Below are 15,686 nucleotides of genomic sequence, written 5' to 3' on the forward strand. Positions count from 1 at the left end.
AGTCCCCCCTCGAAAACGGGGCCGCGTAGGACCCCGAGTGATCCCATTGGTTCAACGAACTTTTAATGTGTATTATTTTTAGCGCCTGATTAAAATTTCTGCAAAATCGCGCTTTGATTTGTCATTTGAACTTCGTTATAATGACCATTAATGTCTTTTAAATTATGTTTCATACACTAGTATCCGAAGCTATAGGTTGTGAAATCAAACATTTCTCGTTTTTATTGTTTTTTTTGGGTTTTTTTGGTTAGCTCACGTACTAGCATAGCATACAGCTACCCGATTAGCCTGCTAGGTTAGCTTATACACCACGCATTTGCACTTACCATACATATATTCACAACGAAATAGTAACATAAGTGTTGACTTTTGATCAGGCATTTAAAACAGCTAAATTCGCCATGGTCCTAAGCGGACCCAATTTCGAGGGGGGACTCGATTTCTCATGACACCAGCTCGACCGGTTACTTCCTGAGAACCGGCTCAAAAGAACGATTCGTTCAAGAACCGAACATCACTAGTGTCCAGTCTTACTTTTGCTCCAATGTCCTGCAGATTTTAGCTCCAACCAACACACTTACCTAGATGTTTCTAGTGAGTATGAAGACCTTGATTAGCTAGATCAGGTGTGTTTAATTAGGGTTGGAGCTAAACTCTGCAAGACAGTGGCCTCCAGGAACAGGTTTGGACAGCCCTGATAGTGTGTATACATTATCATCAAATGAACACACTGGAACCTGGTAAACTGGCAAATACTTCCTCCTCGAAAGTTTTCATTCTGTCAACTTTGTTTATAAGCCGAGTGATGAGCAAAATGGACAATGTTTAGTGAACAGTGACTTAAATTTCTGTCTGTTCCTCATATAATGCTATTTTATGGCTTCAGAAAACTTGAGTTACATTTATGATACATTTATCATCATTTTTGATTTATAGCATCCATCCCCATTAACTCTCATTTTATAGACAAGAGGAAAAAACTGCTCAACCTCTCCATTTGTGTTTGAAATGACATGGAGGTAAATGATGACAGAATTGTAATTTTTGAGTGAATTATTACTTAATTTAGTAAGCATTCAGAATAATTATATAAAACCAGTGCAGTCTTTCAGAACATGCTACCCTCAGAGAGAGAACACATTAACTAATATAGTCTGAACAAGGTCTACATCATTAACTTAGTTAACTACCGGTAGCCAGTCCTGCTGCTTTAGCTTAAGAGTCCAGTAAAGATTGCATAGTAAAGATTGCATATACTCTTGCATGCACCATATTTAAAAATTCATACATACACTTTGAAATCACTTACTGTATGTTCCCTGGCTATTAAAACTTGGAGTGAGAAAGCACATTATGGGCTGAAAGCTTCCTGGTGCCTCTCAGGTTTAATTTCATGAAGCCTTTGTCTGTGACATGTTTATGTTAACACACAATCTAATGCTTTTAGTGAACGCCAGGTGTCTATATATGGCCAAATCAGCAGTTGTAGAGCTTTGGTGGGTACAGAATTGAATACAGCTTTCTGTAAAATAACATTTAGGTTACACATTGCTGATATTTTAACATGCATAAGCTTAAAATAATATTGAGGTAATCACAAATCTGAGAACCTTTCTCAAAGCTCTTATTCATATTCTCTGAATTGGGTTTGGTCTCATGGTTATGTAAATGAAAACTATAATCTCTCTGAAGGCTTTGTGTAAGTTCTATTAAAATGGTTAATCACTGAAAAAATATATAGTTTTGGATGCGTCTCAAAACGTCTTTCCCTCTGCCTTCACGGGAGAAGAGTGAAGAGAGAATAGAAGAGATTATTTGAATGAGGCTAAATGTAGGTCAGAGATACTGCTGCCAGTATTTGTTTATTTATTCTGAGAAAAGATTGAATACTTATGACTTCATGTGGTGAAGTCTACTGTGCAGTGTCTCTGTGACCCAGAATTTTGACATAAATCATGTTGTAATTGCCTGGCTTTTGCCAGAATCTGCATTATGTGGTTGTAGGGGGCATTTTCGGAAGCAGTGTCCCCTTTGCCAGACCACCACAGTGTTACATTTCACCAACATTTACACTTTTATTAATATGAAAAGTATAGTAATATTAATAAATATGGCAGTTTTTCTTAATCGACTTGACACTTTTCTCCAAAGTAATGTAACTGCTCTTAAAATAATTAACACAGCCATCCAAACACAAGCTTATCTTAACCAAGCAGTTTCACTTTACTGCAAAATTAAGCACTGTAATTTATTCTAGTAATGCGTTTATTAAAAGAATATATTAACAAAATCTATAGGTGTGTTCTCTACTGACTATAGAACATTTTTAGCTGTAGATGCACAAATATGCTAATGTAAATACATGTTTTTTGCTAAATTCTTCAACAGCGAGTTTTGTTTATATACAGAGTTCTGGCATGAAACTCTAGATGGCGCAGTCTGATAGGTCTAACTCAATCTGACCTAATGATATCATTATCACATGGCACAGCTGATTGGTCTCTCCTGTATCGGTAGCCAATGAGCTCGCTGCTCAACATTCAAATATATGACTAGTGCTTGCAGTAGCAGTTGCAGCTTGCTTCAGAAACCCTTCTCCTTCCCCAGCTCCACCTGTATAGATCTGCTACGAGGTGATCCATGTGTGCTATATGGGGTTATTTCATGTATGTTATATTTGCAGCAGCAATATAATATTACATATATGTGTGTGTTTTTGCTGTTATACATGAATTATGGTGAATTATTGATCTTGCCTTTCATCTTCACTGCATTTTATCTACACCACATTGTTGCTTCTTTGTTGCATTATTGCAATTACAAAGTGTTCAGCTCACTGCGTTAACTGTTTTGAGAACAGTGACCTGAGTTAAGAGAACTGTATCAAATCAATTGAGAAAAACTGTGAGCAATAAATGTGCAGTTTGAAAAATAGGCACTTTAAATATTCCATTATAAGATACCATTGTTGTTTTTATACGCCTTTTAAGGTCAGGTTTATGCAAATACATTATGCCCTAACAATAGATTAGTGCATATATACACCATTCAAAAGTTTCTTATGCTTTCCAAGGCTGCATTTATTCGATTAAAAATACAGTAAATACAGCTATATTGTTACAATTTCAAATAAATGTTTTCTGTTTGAATATTTTAAAAATGTAATTTATTCCTGTGATGCAAAGCTGAATTTTCAGCATCATTACTCCATTCTTCAGTGTCACATGATCCTTCAGAAATCATTGTAATATGCTGATTTGGTGCTCAAGAAAAAAAGAAACGAAACCAGTTGTGCTGCTTAATATTTCTGTGGAAATTGTAATACATTTTTTTTTAATACATAAAATTTTTAATACCTAATTAACATATGTGAACCTGGTAAACTGGCAAATCCAGCACGTTTCAAAAAACTTGAACGGGCAGAGTGAGACAGGCAGAGAGAATTTCAGATAGTTGGGACATTTTATGCATGCTATTCCAAAAATAAGGCTTACAGCACCTTTAAAAAGCTAATGCCGTCCTCGCTTTCCTAAGGTTAAAGGGTCACCTTGTGTCTGTAACAACAGTTTGTCAACTATAATTAAGCCATTGTAGGTTGAATTCCCCCAAAACGGTGAGTTTGTGGCATTACATAAACATTCTTTGGTTTATTTGACCAATTCTGTGTGTTGCTGCTTTTGGTGAAATCATACAGTTCACCTTTAATTAATTAAACAACTTGATTATAAAATTAATTCTGTGGTTGGTCCTAAAATTGAGTCATAAAATAGTTGATAATATTAAAAACATTGTCCATTACTGTGGTCAGCGGTGATTTACATGTCAAGCGCACACATTTCCATAAACACATTATTAAAGGACATGAAAGCTGGGAACTGAATTTCCGCCCAGATGACTCACAGTTTTATGGCATGACAGCGTTATGTGCTCATCTAATATAATTCATTTTTAATTCCTTCCTGGTTGAATTTGTAGAAGCAGCCAGGACGTATTAAAAAAAGAATGACAAAAAATATACATGTTCTACATATATTGATCATGTAACAATTTCAACGTTGTAGCATTAAATGTTAAAATATTAAAGATATAACCTTTCAAAAATGCCAAAAGATGTACAGTATGGGCTATCATATTAATGTGAAATGTACTGTCAGGTGTACATGACCATCCTTTGATTAAATATTGAAATGTGATACACTTTACAATAAATAAAAAAAAAAATCTGAAAGGTATTTTTATTTTTTACATTTTTTGAAGTAACAGTACATGTTTTGGATGGCTGTCTTATCCCATTTCAGGCCTTAAACTCTTTGAATCAGGTGTGTTTTATTAAACAGATAAAGGTGTTGGACAAAATAATGTGAACACCTGGGAAATGGGCAATATTTTTTATTAAGGTGTTTTATAACCATTTGCCTTTAATAAATCGTCCAACCTTCTTAGAATAGATTCCTACAACTTCTGAATAGTCTCCAGAACACCTGCCAGTTGCTTCAGAGATGTCGGAGGAGGGAATCGGCTTCTCACATTTCTCCCCAAAGCTGTCCATGGTGGTTTGATAATATTCAAGTCAGGTGATTTGTTTGGCCAGGGTAGATGGTGACGTTGATCTTGGTGCTCCAACTGTCCAAGTTTATATCATCATGACCCCATCTATTTTTTTTTATTATAATTTTTTTTAGCATTTTAGTATTGGTGACTGTGATTAAAGTTATAGCAATTGTAGTTCTTTCAGGATGTTTGCTTTGTGAAGTTCTCTGTGGTCGGTTTTTGTGGAAACGGGGTCTTCAAGTTGAATACTGAGGTTTTCTGTCACTTTGCAGCAGTAGTTCTGTGTTGTTTGGGCTCGATCCGTCTTAGTGTTCAATGGACCATATCATTCACTCTTGGTTTTTACCCACTCTTCCTCTTCGCTGATGAAGTCTTGCCATACTTTGTGTACACATTCATACACATGGGCCGTTAAGGTTACAGACAAGGTTATGCCCTTTTTGGAAGTCTGACAAGGCCCCCGTTTCACCCACAACTTGTACTGAACACTGCTGACCACAACATATACTACACTAATACACAAACTAGAGATTATAGACAGTGAGAAAAATAAATAAAAAATCACAAAAAATTTTTTTCTTCACATGTAGCCTACAGAAATTATATTATACTATATATTATATTATAGTATACTATAATAATGGGTGTTCACATTATTTTGGCTAATCCCACCCTGTACATAAACACATATTTGTAGTTCTTGTTTTTTTTTTCATCAGCTATTTGTCTCAAATATATTATAACTGGAGTAAATATGTTCCAGACTTTGTCAATTTTTAAAAATCTGGTTTACGAGATTATAGAGCAGACTGTAGCTCTGAATGTTTGTAAAATCTAGTGGGAATGACAGTGTTAAATTAAGCATTTTACGGCTTTAATAAGAACAATAATGCCTTAATGCTCTAAAAGATGAAGCCCTAATGCCCACCCATATTACCACCAATGAAAACTATTAACTTAGCTACATTTTTCAGTATTGTAACATTAGCTCAGCTGTTTTGAACTTTACCTTCTTCATTAAAAGGCTTTTTATTCAGCAAGCACCAGTGCAGTGTGACAAATCGCTACATTGCTGTTTTTATGTCAAGTTATGTGGCACACCAATAATCAAACGCTTTCTAGAAAGTCTTTAGAATGTCTCTTGAGCTCTCAAAAAGCATTAAATCTGATTTATTTTAGAGAGTTGTTTTTTTTAGATAGTACTTTTGTTTTTAATGAAAATGGTTTTTAATGGAAAGAAAAGGCATTTTGGAATTAATTTGCAATTTTATGTTATATATTAACTTTTTTATGCATCAGCAAAAATGTTGTCATCAGCATAATACAGACATACTGTATGCGCGGAGTCTGAAACCCAAAGCATACTTCAGTTTTGATGCAAACTGCATACAGCAGATCAAATATCATTTCAAAGTATACTCCAGTTGATTGTCTGCACAAACACATGCAGCCAACAAATGTGCACTACAAATTTTCATCTTTGTCCAGTGTTTGCGCTATTTCTCTCCAGAAGATATGGCCGATAAAATCTCTTTGTACTCTTTTAACCTAGAGTCTTTAGATCTAGAGTTAAATCCCACCCTACATTTTTTCCTCATTTGAGAAGCCATTTCACTCAGATATACATCACAATAGGGAAGAAAAGACAATCGCAACTTCTGTTTCATAACGATTTTTAACAGTCCACCTGGAAAGAAAGCTGTCATGGTAGAAACTCCCTCATGGGGGAAGAAAGCCGTCATATTTACAACTGTGAGAATGAGCGCTTGTCAGGATTAACTAAATACTGGATTCTCAAAAGTATGTGCATAGACTTGACTGAATACAACTTTCTTGAATGCAACTTTCTGAATACATCTTTCTTGAATCCAAATGGGATGTACACCAGTCTGTTATTGTAGGGACATCAACTTCACACCTCTAAACATGACGCTGAACAAAACAAACTGTGATTGGTTGCTTTAAATGTCGGTCAGATGGCCTCTTGGGTAGTCTTTGGCCAATGAAAACTGCTATGGGAGTCCAGACCTTCTGCTATCGGTCTGAAGGTCTGGCTATGCGGGACTAGTTTCTTTCTTCTGTTGAACATAAAAGAAGATATTTTTAAGAATGTGGGTATCCAAGCAGTTGGTGGTCCCCATTGGCTTCCATAGTGTGGAGAAAGAAAAAAAAAGTCAATGGGACCAGAAACTTTTTGGTTACCTGCATTCTTCAAAATACCTTTTATGTTCAGCAGAAGAAAGAAACTCATACAGGTTTGGAACAACTTGAGGGTGATTAAATGATGACATAATTTTCATTTCTTTTTGTGAACTATCTCTTTAAGTAAGCCATTCTAAGGTTAATTTTTATGAAACTGTAAATACTCGCTTGGAAATTCCCCTATTTGTTTTAAAGGGGTCATATGATGTTGCTAAAAAGAACATTATTTTGTGTATTTGGTGTAATGAAATGTGTTTATGAGGTTTAAAGTTCAAGGCCGGGGGCTAGAGTGAGCGGAGGCGGGTGGGCTTGAGAACAGAGCGTCCGGAGGGCTTGCGTCAACCACATGTGACGACCCCGGGCTGTACTCCGCTTCGTCCACGGTGAAAGCCGATCAGGTGATCCACAGCGCGAAGTTGATGTATTTCCTCAGCGACCAGCACGGATCAGCTCCAGGCATGACGAAGCGGATATCGTCCTCTTTTGGAAGACCAAACAAAGTAGTTTCGCTTTCACAACGAAACACACAGCGTCTCGACATGGCGGCAGCAACAATACTACATACAGCGAGAATAAAATTTACGCCTTCTTTCTTTGAGTGAACATTTGGGTGGCGTTATGCTAATCTTCCCACATCGTGACGTAGATATGTGGGGGCGTGTTAGAACGAGCCGTTTTAGGTAGGCGTGGTTGACTCTTAACTTTTATAAAGAATATCTCTTTGGATTTGAGACTTTAGTCTTTGCAACTTTACAGATCTTCTTTATGCACCAAGAGCTTGTAACACTCCAAAGAGAAAAGAAAAATTTTATGCTAATCTTCCCACATCGTGACGTAGATATGTGGGGGCGTGTTAGAACGAGCCGTTTTAGGTAGGCGTGGTTGACTCTTAACTTTTATAAAGAATATCTCTTTGGATTTGAGACTTTAGTCTTTGCAACTTTACAGATCTTCTTTATGCACCAAGCTTGTAACACTCCAAAGAGAAAGGAAAAATTGAAATGGCATCATATGACCCCTTTAAGCGACTAGTTTAGTCCTACACATCAACACTTACTCAACCAATGGTGTGATTTGGGGTGAGGGAATCTGTTGTTCGATCAGTGGGGGCATTTTCTGAAATATATCATTCAGTGGCACTAGTGGCGCAGAAATTACATAATGCTGTTTTTAGTTTGATGCTTTCACCTTAATTATTATCCTTATTAATAAATAAGAGAGTTTTTAAAATAGCCTCCCCAATGTTCGTGGTCTGAGTATTAAATATGGACACCTCTTGTAAATGTTCGGACTATTATGACCAGTTTAGTATAGAAAGAGGTCAGAACAGAATGAAGAAGCTCCAGTTATAATCAGATCTCGTTTTATCTCACATCCTGCCCTTTCCTCTTCATGAATATTTTGTTACTCAAGAGCCCTGCTTTTTCCTATTGATCATTTCCTCAGTATTTCTCCCAGGAAAGCTTAGTGTGAAAAGGCTGAATATTTATCACTGTAATTGCTGTAAATGATCTAAATCACTGTCTGTCATTATTGTGCTGTCAGTGCCTGAGCTAAGGGAGTGTAATAAGAGGCTCCACTGTATGAGCCATTCATTTAGATGAAGACAGTTTGACTCTGGAGATTCCAGAGAGGCCAGCTGAACGGTTTCTACTCTTCCCAGGTGTTTGTATATGCATGGCATGTACAGGAGCGCTGGAGCTGCCAATCAGCTCTTTTCCAAAAGACATTTGGTAGTAAGGCATGGCTTTTTGGCTCTTGACTAACATTCCTGCTAGTGACTGAATCACTTATGTTTCAAAAGGAATCCACAAATGCAACACACAGATTGGAATTTTGTTTGTCAAATTTTTCTTTTGTATCTGATATTGCAAGTGGAAATACCCATTTAAACTGCAATCGGACTTACGAGTGGTCAGAGGCTTTTATTCATTTACAAACATTTTTTTCTGTTACTTACTGTAGATTTTGGCAAATATGCCATAGGAATTAAGTGCTACTTACATGCTACTATTCTACATAGTGCTTTGGGAAACATACAGTAGACAGTACCCAGCTCTAAATGGCTTGGTGTCCCACTGACCCGGGCAACATAAAGCCAGTGCCCTAATATGGTAATTTGCATTACAAAACAATTTAATTAGAGGCATGGCACTAAATGATAAAAGGCATCATTCATTGCCATGCAAACTATATTTTAAAAGAGAGGTCTCTTTCATTGAATGCCAATGTGCTTTCAGGGTACATTTCTCTATTTATTTAAGCAATGCCAGCTGTACTATGGTAACTTTAACAGTGAAACTTCACTGACAGTCACTGATTTACATTTATTCATTCATCAGATGCTATTATCTGACTTACAAAGGAGGAAAAAAACAGCAATTTATCAGGAGCCAAGAATATTAACATTGCCAATAGGGATAATAACAGTAGAATTTTTTTGTCTTTCATTACACAGAGACTACTACAAATCTAGACCTGGAAATAAACACAAAGTTTTATGAATGTGAAAAGAAAAGAAGCAAATAAAGGGTCTCAGTAAGTGGTCTCAATCTTTTGGACCCCGCTATTTACAACAACAGTAATAGCAAGCTTGTTACAACACTGAGAGACTGTAAAAACTGACCACATCCCTTCTACCACAAATGATTTACTGTAGTCTACTCTACAACAACAATATTTCAGTTTGACCACTGCCACTGTCTTATTTTATTTTTAGTTCAGTAAATCATGAACGTCTGGAAAAGTCATGTAAAGTCATGTAAAGAGTGCGATTTTTATTCATTTATTTTTTAAACTTACATTTTCTACCTGAATTTTTTTTTTAGAGCTTTCCATAACTACAAATATTCTTATGTATTACATCATGACCAGGTTAGAAATCACTTCGAAATTTTTTTAGCTTTGCTTAGTTTGTTTTATACGAGGCCCCCTTGGAGTTAATATAATGAAGCTAATATTGTGGTTTATTACAGCTTTGTTTTGAAACCACTTCAAATGGTGTCTCTAATGGAGAAGCCATAAAAATCCCACAAACTTGTGTTTTTGAAGACGCTAATGAGTCACACTCACTGCTTTTAATAGTAAGCAGCTTTTTGCTAACTGCCAAGATCTCCATCATTACACACGTCTTTATTGCACCAAAATGCTTCCTCTGAAAGCCTAATGTCCATTAATGAGGACACTCCTCTAATAAGGATGTAAAGTTGAGAGGATATGCTGGTGCCCAGGGGATTTGTGGAGACACCACGGCTAACTTACAGCAGCATTAGGACTTAACAGAGAGGAAAGCTGGGTAATTTAATTGAAGCCCTTTAACTAGAACAAACATGCCTGTAGGCTATCACTAGAAATGGTACTGAAAAGATGGTGTAATGCTGAAGCTTTTGTGCTTCACCTGCCTAACGTTAGCAATGACCTAAAGGTCTTTCTCAAGCAAGAGTTGTTTGGCTAGCAGAAGCTTTAGAAACAATATTAACACTGTTTTGAGAGTATTCTCTTCTACTCACAGTTTATGACACTGACAGGGGACTGTATCACAAAATGCAATGTGGTTGATTAGACTATCCATAAGTTGTTTATATAAGTTGTTTTGTATGAAAGAAATAAATTCTGATTGGTTTGTAATTAGTGAAGATGCTGAGATCTAGAGAGATCTGTTAGTGTTTAATGTTCTGTTGCTGCCAGTTGTCACGCCCCTGGACTCATTGTGTTGTGTTTTCCCTCCACATGTGTTCCGTGTCCCCGTTAATTAGTTATTCCATGCACCTGTGTTTTCCCAATCACCCAGTGTTTAAAAACCCTAGTCCTTTCAGTTAGTTTTTGTCGGAGATTGAACGTCTACCCATGTGTTTCCTATGCTCCTGTCTGCCCCGTGTATTCTCTTGGATGTTTGGATTAAACCTATTGTTTTCGTGAACTCCTGGTCTCCTCGTTCCTCGCTCCTCGCCATAGGCAAAGTGTGACACCAGTCGTGTGACGTTTTATTATTTTACAGTGAAGGTGTTTGAAATGCCTGTAAAACACAGTTTTAAAACAGTTTTTTCAGCTTATTTAAATTAAAATTTTATGGTTTTTGTTTGCCAGTTGGCTATTGCTGCCAGTCTTTTGTCTGTTTTATCATCTAATGGTTTTGTTATTGTATTAATTACAGATTTTTTTTCCCGTAATTTTATATACATTTGTTTGTAATTTAATAAAACAGAAAAAAATACTGTAGAAAAATACAGTAATTTTCCTGTATACAAAAATGTGAATTACTGTAGTTTGTCATTAATGTCATAATACTTAAAATAACAGCCGGGTAGTTAATTTAGAGATAATTTTACAGAGTTTTGACTACAATTTAAAATAAAAGAAAACAACCTGAAAAAAAAAATCAAAGTTATTATATATATATATATATATATATTTTTTTTTTTACAGTGATCATTGTGTACAGTTGAGATCATTTAGCACTGTAGCATACTATTGTTTGAAATGTTTATCAATTTAAAAAAGGATGTATACAGTGCTGGAAATATTGCAGTGTACTGTGCAGTAAGCAGTATGCGGTAGTATTTCATTCTGAACAAAGTCAATGTATTTGGGTTAGTCCATTTTTATCCATTTTAAAAATGTTAAGAAATGAAAATGTATTTCTTTTGTTGTTGTTTGCAAAGAGTGGTACCCTTAATCTTTGTCCAGAAAGGAAAAAAAATCAAATTTTGTTTTGATTAGGCCACATGCAAGCAGATAAAACACCCTAGCGTTCCTTTAAAAAATTAGGCCATCACATCAGCAGCAAGGCTGATTTACGGCTTCATTTATTGTTGTTTTGCTGTAGGGTGCTGCCTCCGAAAGTAATGGCTGAACTGTGGATGAGGAGCTGAGAGATTGTTATTATTTCTGTGCCACTGAGGCAGCCAGTCTTTCTACAGAGTGAGAGAAAAATAAAAGAACAAATTACTATAAAAATAAGTTTTGAAAAATAAACTTCTATACGTCTACTTCTATACCTGTGCCTTGAGTCAGAAAAACTGCTAATGATTTCATAGTAAATATTGCAGATAAGGTGGCCTTTTTGTAGCTGTTTGGCTGTTTTATCAAATCAGAAATATCAAGTCAATTTCAAGTCAAGTCAGTTTTATTTGTATAGCACTTTTCACAATGCCCATTAATTCAAGGCAGCTATACAGGAAATCGTGATGTTAAGCCTTTTTGTAGCTGTTTGGCTGTTTTATCAAATCAGAAATATCAATTTCAAGTCAAGTCAGTTTTATTTGTATAGCACTTTTCACAATGCCCATTAATTCAAGGCAGCTATACAGGAAATCGTGATGTTAATATATAATTTCTTATCATTTCTTAATATGTCTTCATGCCATATAGTCGCATTTAGCAGATTGCTGGGTTTACATATATTTTACATTTTGTGACAATATAAACAATCAAGCAGTTGAGATGTATGCTGTTTAGTGGCTTTATGCGAGCGTACTGTATGTAAGCATATAAAGTTGGATATACTTATACACTTAAAAATTTTAGTGTGAAATTACAGTATATTCCAGGTTAATAATTGCATTACTTTCACAGTAATTTCACAGTAGGACTTCTCTTGTATCTAACTGCACTTTCAGAAATTTCTTGTAAACAGCAGCACACTGTGTTTCTACAGTGATGTTTTCCCAGCATGCAATGCAGCATGAATAGATAATGCTGTAGAGTTTTTTAATTCTTGTTGGTTTTATTTGTGCTACTGAACTTGTTTTTGGCTCACTTTTAGCAGTTTGTGTTGTTTGTTTATTTTGTAATGTTGGTTTATGTCGTAAGTGTTGTTTTTATTTGTTGAGTGTTACCATTGTTGTGTTTTGTATGTCGAGTATTGATGTCACATCTTTCAAAGATGTTTCTCAGCAGATGCTTCACTATTGTGAAAGATCCATTGAAGTTATGAATATGAAATAAGATACTGATTAATCTTATGCTTAAATAAAATCTTAATGTTCATGCTAAGAAGTTTGACTATCTTAAAGTCAGGCTGTTAGCTTATTTCATATTCTAACTTAGCATAATTTTAACAAATTTACATTTGTCCCACTTCTGACATGATTAGATCAGAAATTTGAATATGAATATGCAAGGTCAAAGAGCCCAAACAAATGGGATCACAAATCACCATTATGATGACGTCAACTGACCGATGTGAGGCTGCTCTCGGTGGGTTCATGAGCGCTGAACGGCCGCTGATGCTCTGGAGCTCACATCTCTGAAAACGTCAAAATTTTTTCAAATAGATGTTATCTTTATTAACAAACTGTGTATTTGGGGCCAGATTTACTAAACAGGGCAAATTAGCATTAGAGCACAATTTCAAAACAGCGCCGATGGGCGTAGAAATTTCTGTGGTGATTTACTGACAACAGACAAATTAAAGAACACCGACACAACATCTCATTTACATATCGACCAGTGCAATTCATTTCATGAGCGCTGAACGGCCGCTGATGCCCTGGAGCTCACATCTACGAAAACGTTGAAGCAAATTTTCAAATCGATGTTATCTTCATTAACAAACCACATATTTGAAGTCTAAACAACTGCACTGTTGCCTAAAAAAACTCTTAAAACTATGTTCCGTGACACAAAAACAGTATTATTTATAAAATTATAGTGGATTTGGGCATCCGCCATGACACTCGCTCTGAGAAATACTGCAAGCGGAGTGATACAAATGGTCAAACGGTTCCTATATGATATTGGGTGAATGTCTCATGGGTGGAAAAACCTCTCGGCCAATCAGATTCGAGAACCAGAAAGAACCGTTGTAAAAACTTATATATCCAACTTTATAAACTGAGCTGTGCGGTTATATACTGTAGAAAAATTGCCAGGAATTGCCAGGATTAAAGAGTATTATTTTACAATAAATTACTGTAGTCAGAAATTCACTGTGAAATCAATGCATGCTGGGTAATTTTCTTACAAATGACTGTGAATGAACAGCAGAATGATGCTAAATTCACAGTAATTTTCTGCTCTTGTTTTACTGTGAATTCACATTATAAAGTTGTCTTTGTGCCACACTATGAGAAATTTAGTTGTTTACTGCTGTAATTGTTTTGAAGTCCCCATAATGTTGATTAGTAATTAGAATTTGTTTGGGATTGGACCTTGTATATTCATATTCAATATTCTGATCTAGTCATGTCAGAAGTGTGACAAATGAAAACATACATTTCAAAATAGAATATGAAATAAGCTAATTGCCTGTTTTTTTTTTGTTTTTTTTTAAAGTTAGTCAAACTGTTTTTATGTTAGAATTATTTAAGCATGAAGATTAATCAATAACTTATTCATAACTGTTTGTGGATGGATCTTTCACAATAGTGAAGCACCTGCTGAGAAACGTCTTTGAAAGATGTGGGATCAATACTCGACATACAAAACACAACAATGGCAACAATTAACAAATGAAAACAACACTTACGACATAAACCAACATTACAAAATAAACCAACAACACAAACTGCTAAAAGTGAACCAAAAACAAGTTCAATAGCACAAATAAAACCAACAAGAATAAAGAAAAAAACTCTACAGCATGATCTATTCATGCTGCATTGCATGCTGGGTGCCTTCAGAGTACATATGCACTGTAGAAACACAGTGTGATGCTGTTTGTTTACAATACATTTCTGAGAGTGCAGTTAGATGCAAGAGAAGTCCCACTGAGAAATGACTGTGAAAGTCATGCAATTATTAACCTGGAATATACTGTAATTTATTTCACACAATTTTCTTTTACAATGTAGTAAAATACTGTATGTATGTGGGTAAAGTTTGATATACTTATACTGTAGTAGATGTAGGTTGAAGGTATTAATTCATTATGTGGTCATATTGAGGTAAACCTGTAAGGTTTTATTCAAATGAATAACAGTTTGGTGTATTAACAAGTCTAATTACTATTTGGTGATGTGTATCATTGTCATGGTTAAATGATGCGCACAGTGTTAAAATATTGATAATTTTGCCGACCCCTAAGCAGTTTGAGGAGTTAATTGAAAGTCATGTAATGACATAACACATTGTGCATAGGACATAAAATCTTAAGTTACCTAATATACAAGCCAAAGGCAACTGTGGCAAGGAACGAAAAACTCGAACAAGAAACCAGTCATCACCACGGGGGCACGTTCTCCTCTGGCTGTGAGGGCTTGGCTGATTTACTGATAAAATGACTCAATACTCAAAATTTCTGATGATATGGTAACCTCACATACAAAACCTTGAAAAACAGAAATAAGTGCACTTAAAGTAAAGAGCATTCAGATTGCATGCTTTAGAGGTTCTGCACCAGCCAAGCAACTGCCATTGATTTACAGAGCCTAAGGCTGTCACAGAGACAAGTGTGATTTCTCACTGTTTTCCTGTTTCAGTGATGTCTGTCAGGTGATAGGAATTGTTTTTGCATGGCAACAAATTGCTTACAGCTCATTTAAATAGCTGCATCTTAGCAAAGTGTATATTACCAACTTATGTTACTCTTCTTTTTCCACAGGGTGTTTAAGAAGGCAAGTCCAAATGGGAAGGTAATATTACATTCATTTTGTCCCTTCTTCATGTCTAACAATAATGTTACAGTCAGTTGTTTTGATTCTGATACTGCAAAGGTTTTCTGTCAGTATCAGAATCAAAACAACTGACTGTAACATTATTGTTAGACATGAAGAAGGGACAAAATGAATGTAATATTACCTTCCCATTTGGACTTGCCTTCTTAAACACCCTGTGGAAAAAGAAGAGTAACATAAGTTGGTAATATACACTTTGCTAAGATGCAGCTATTTAAATGAGCTGTAAGCAATTTGTTGCCATGCAAAAACAATTCCTATCACCTGACAGACATCACTGAAACAGGAAAACAGTGAGAAATCACACTTGTCTCTTTG

At 35.6% G+C, this 15,686-nt stretch overlaps 1 protein-coding gene and 1 long non-coding RNA gene across 2 annotated transcripts in view; one reads left to right on the forward strand and one right to left on the reverse strand.

The window, feature by feature from the left end:
* LOC107677052 (beta-arrestin-1) overlaps nt 1-15,686 on the forward strand; it is a 40,455-nt gene that overhangs the window by 11,664 nt on the left and 13,105 nt on the right. The window contains exon 2 of the mRNA XM_016471842.1: nt 15,296-15,326. Coding sequence (XP_016327328.1) covers nt 15,296-15,326 — 31 coding nt within the window. The remainder of the gene's footprint in view (nt 1-15,295; nt 15,327-15,686) is intronic.
* LOC107677091 (uncharacterized) lies at nt 246-5,058 on the reverse strand. Its single transcript, XR_001632801.1, has 3 exons — nt 5,048-5,058; nt 4,528-4,531; nt 246-366 (listed from the first exon to the last, which is right to left on the reverse strand). It is a non-coding gene; the product is annotated as an uncharacterized LOC107677091 (long non-coding RNA).

This window comes from Sinocyclocheilus anshuiensis, unplaced genomic scaffold (assembly GCF_001515605.1).
Source record: "Sinocyclocheilus anshuiensis isolate Anshui unplaced genomic scaffold, SAMN03320099.WGS_v1.1 scaffold24, whole genome shotgun sequence".
Lineage (NCBI taxonomy): Eukaryota > Metazoa > Chordata > Actinopteri > Cypriniformes > Cyprinidae > Sinocyclocheilus > Sinocyclocheilus anshuiensis.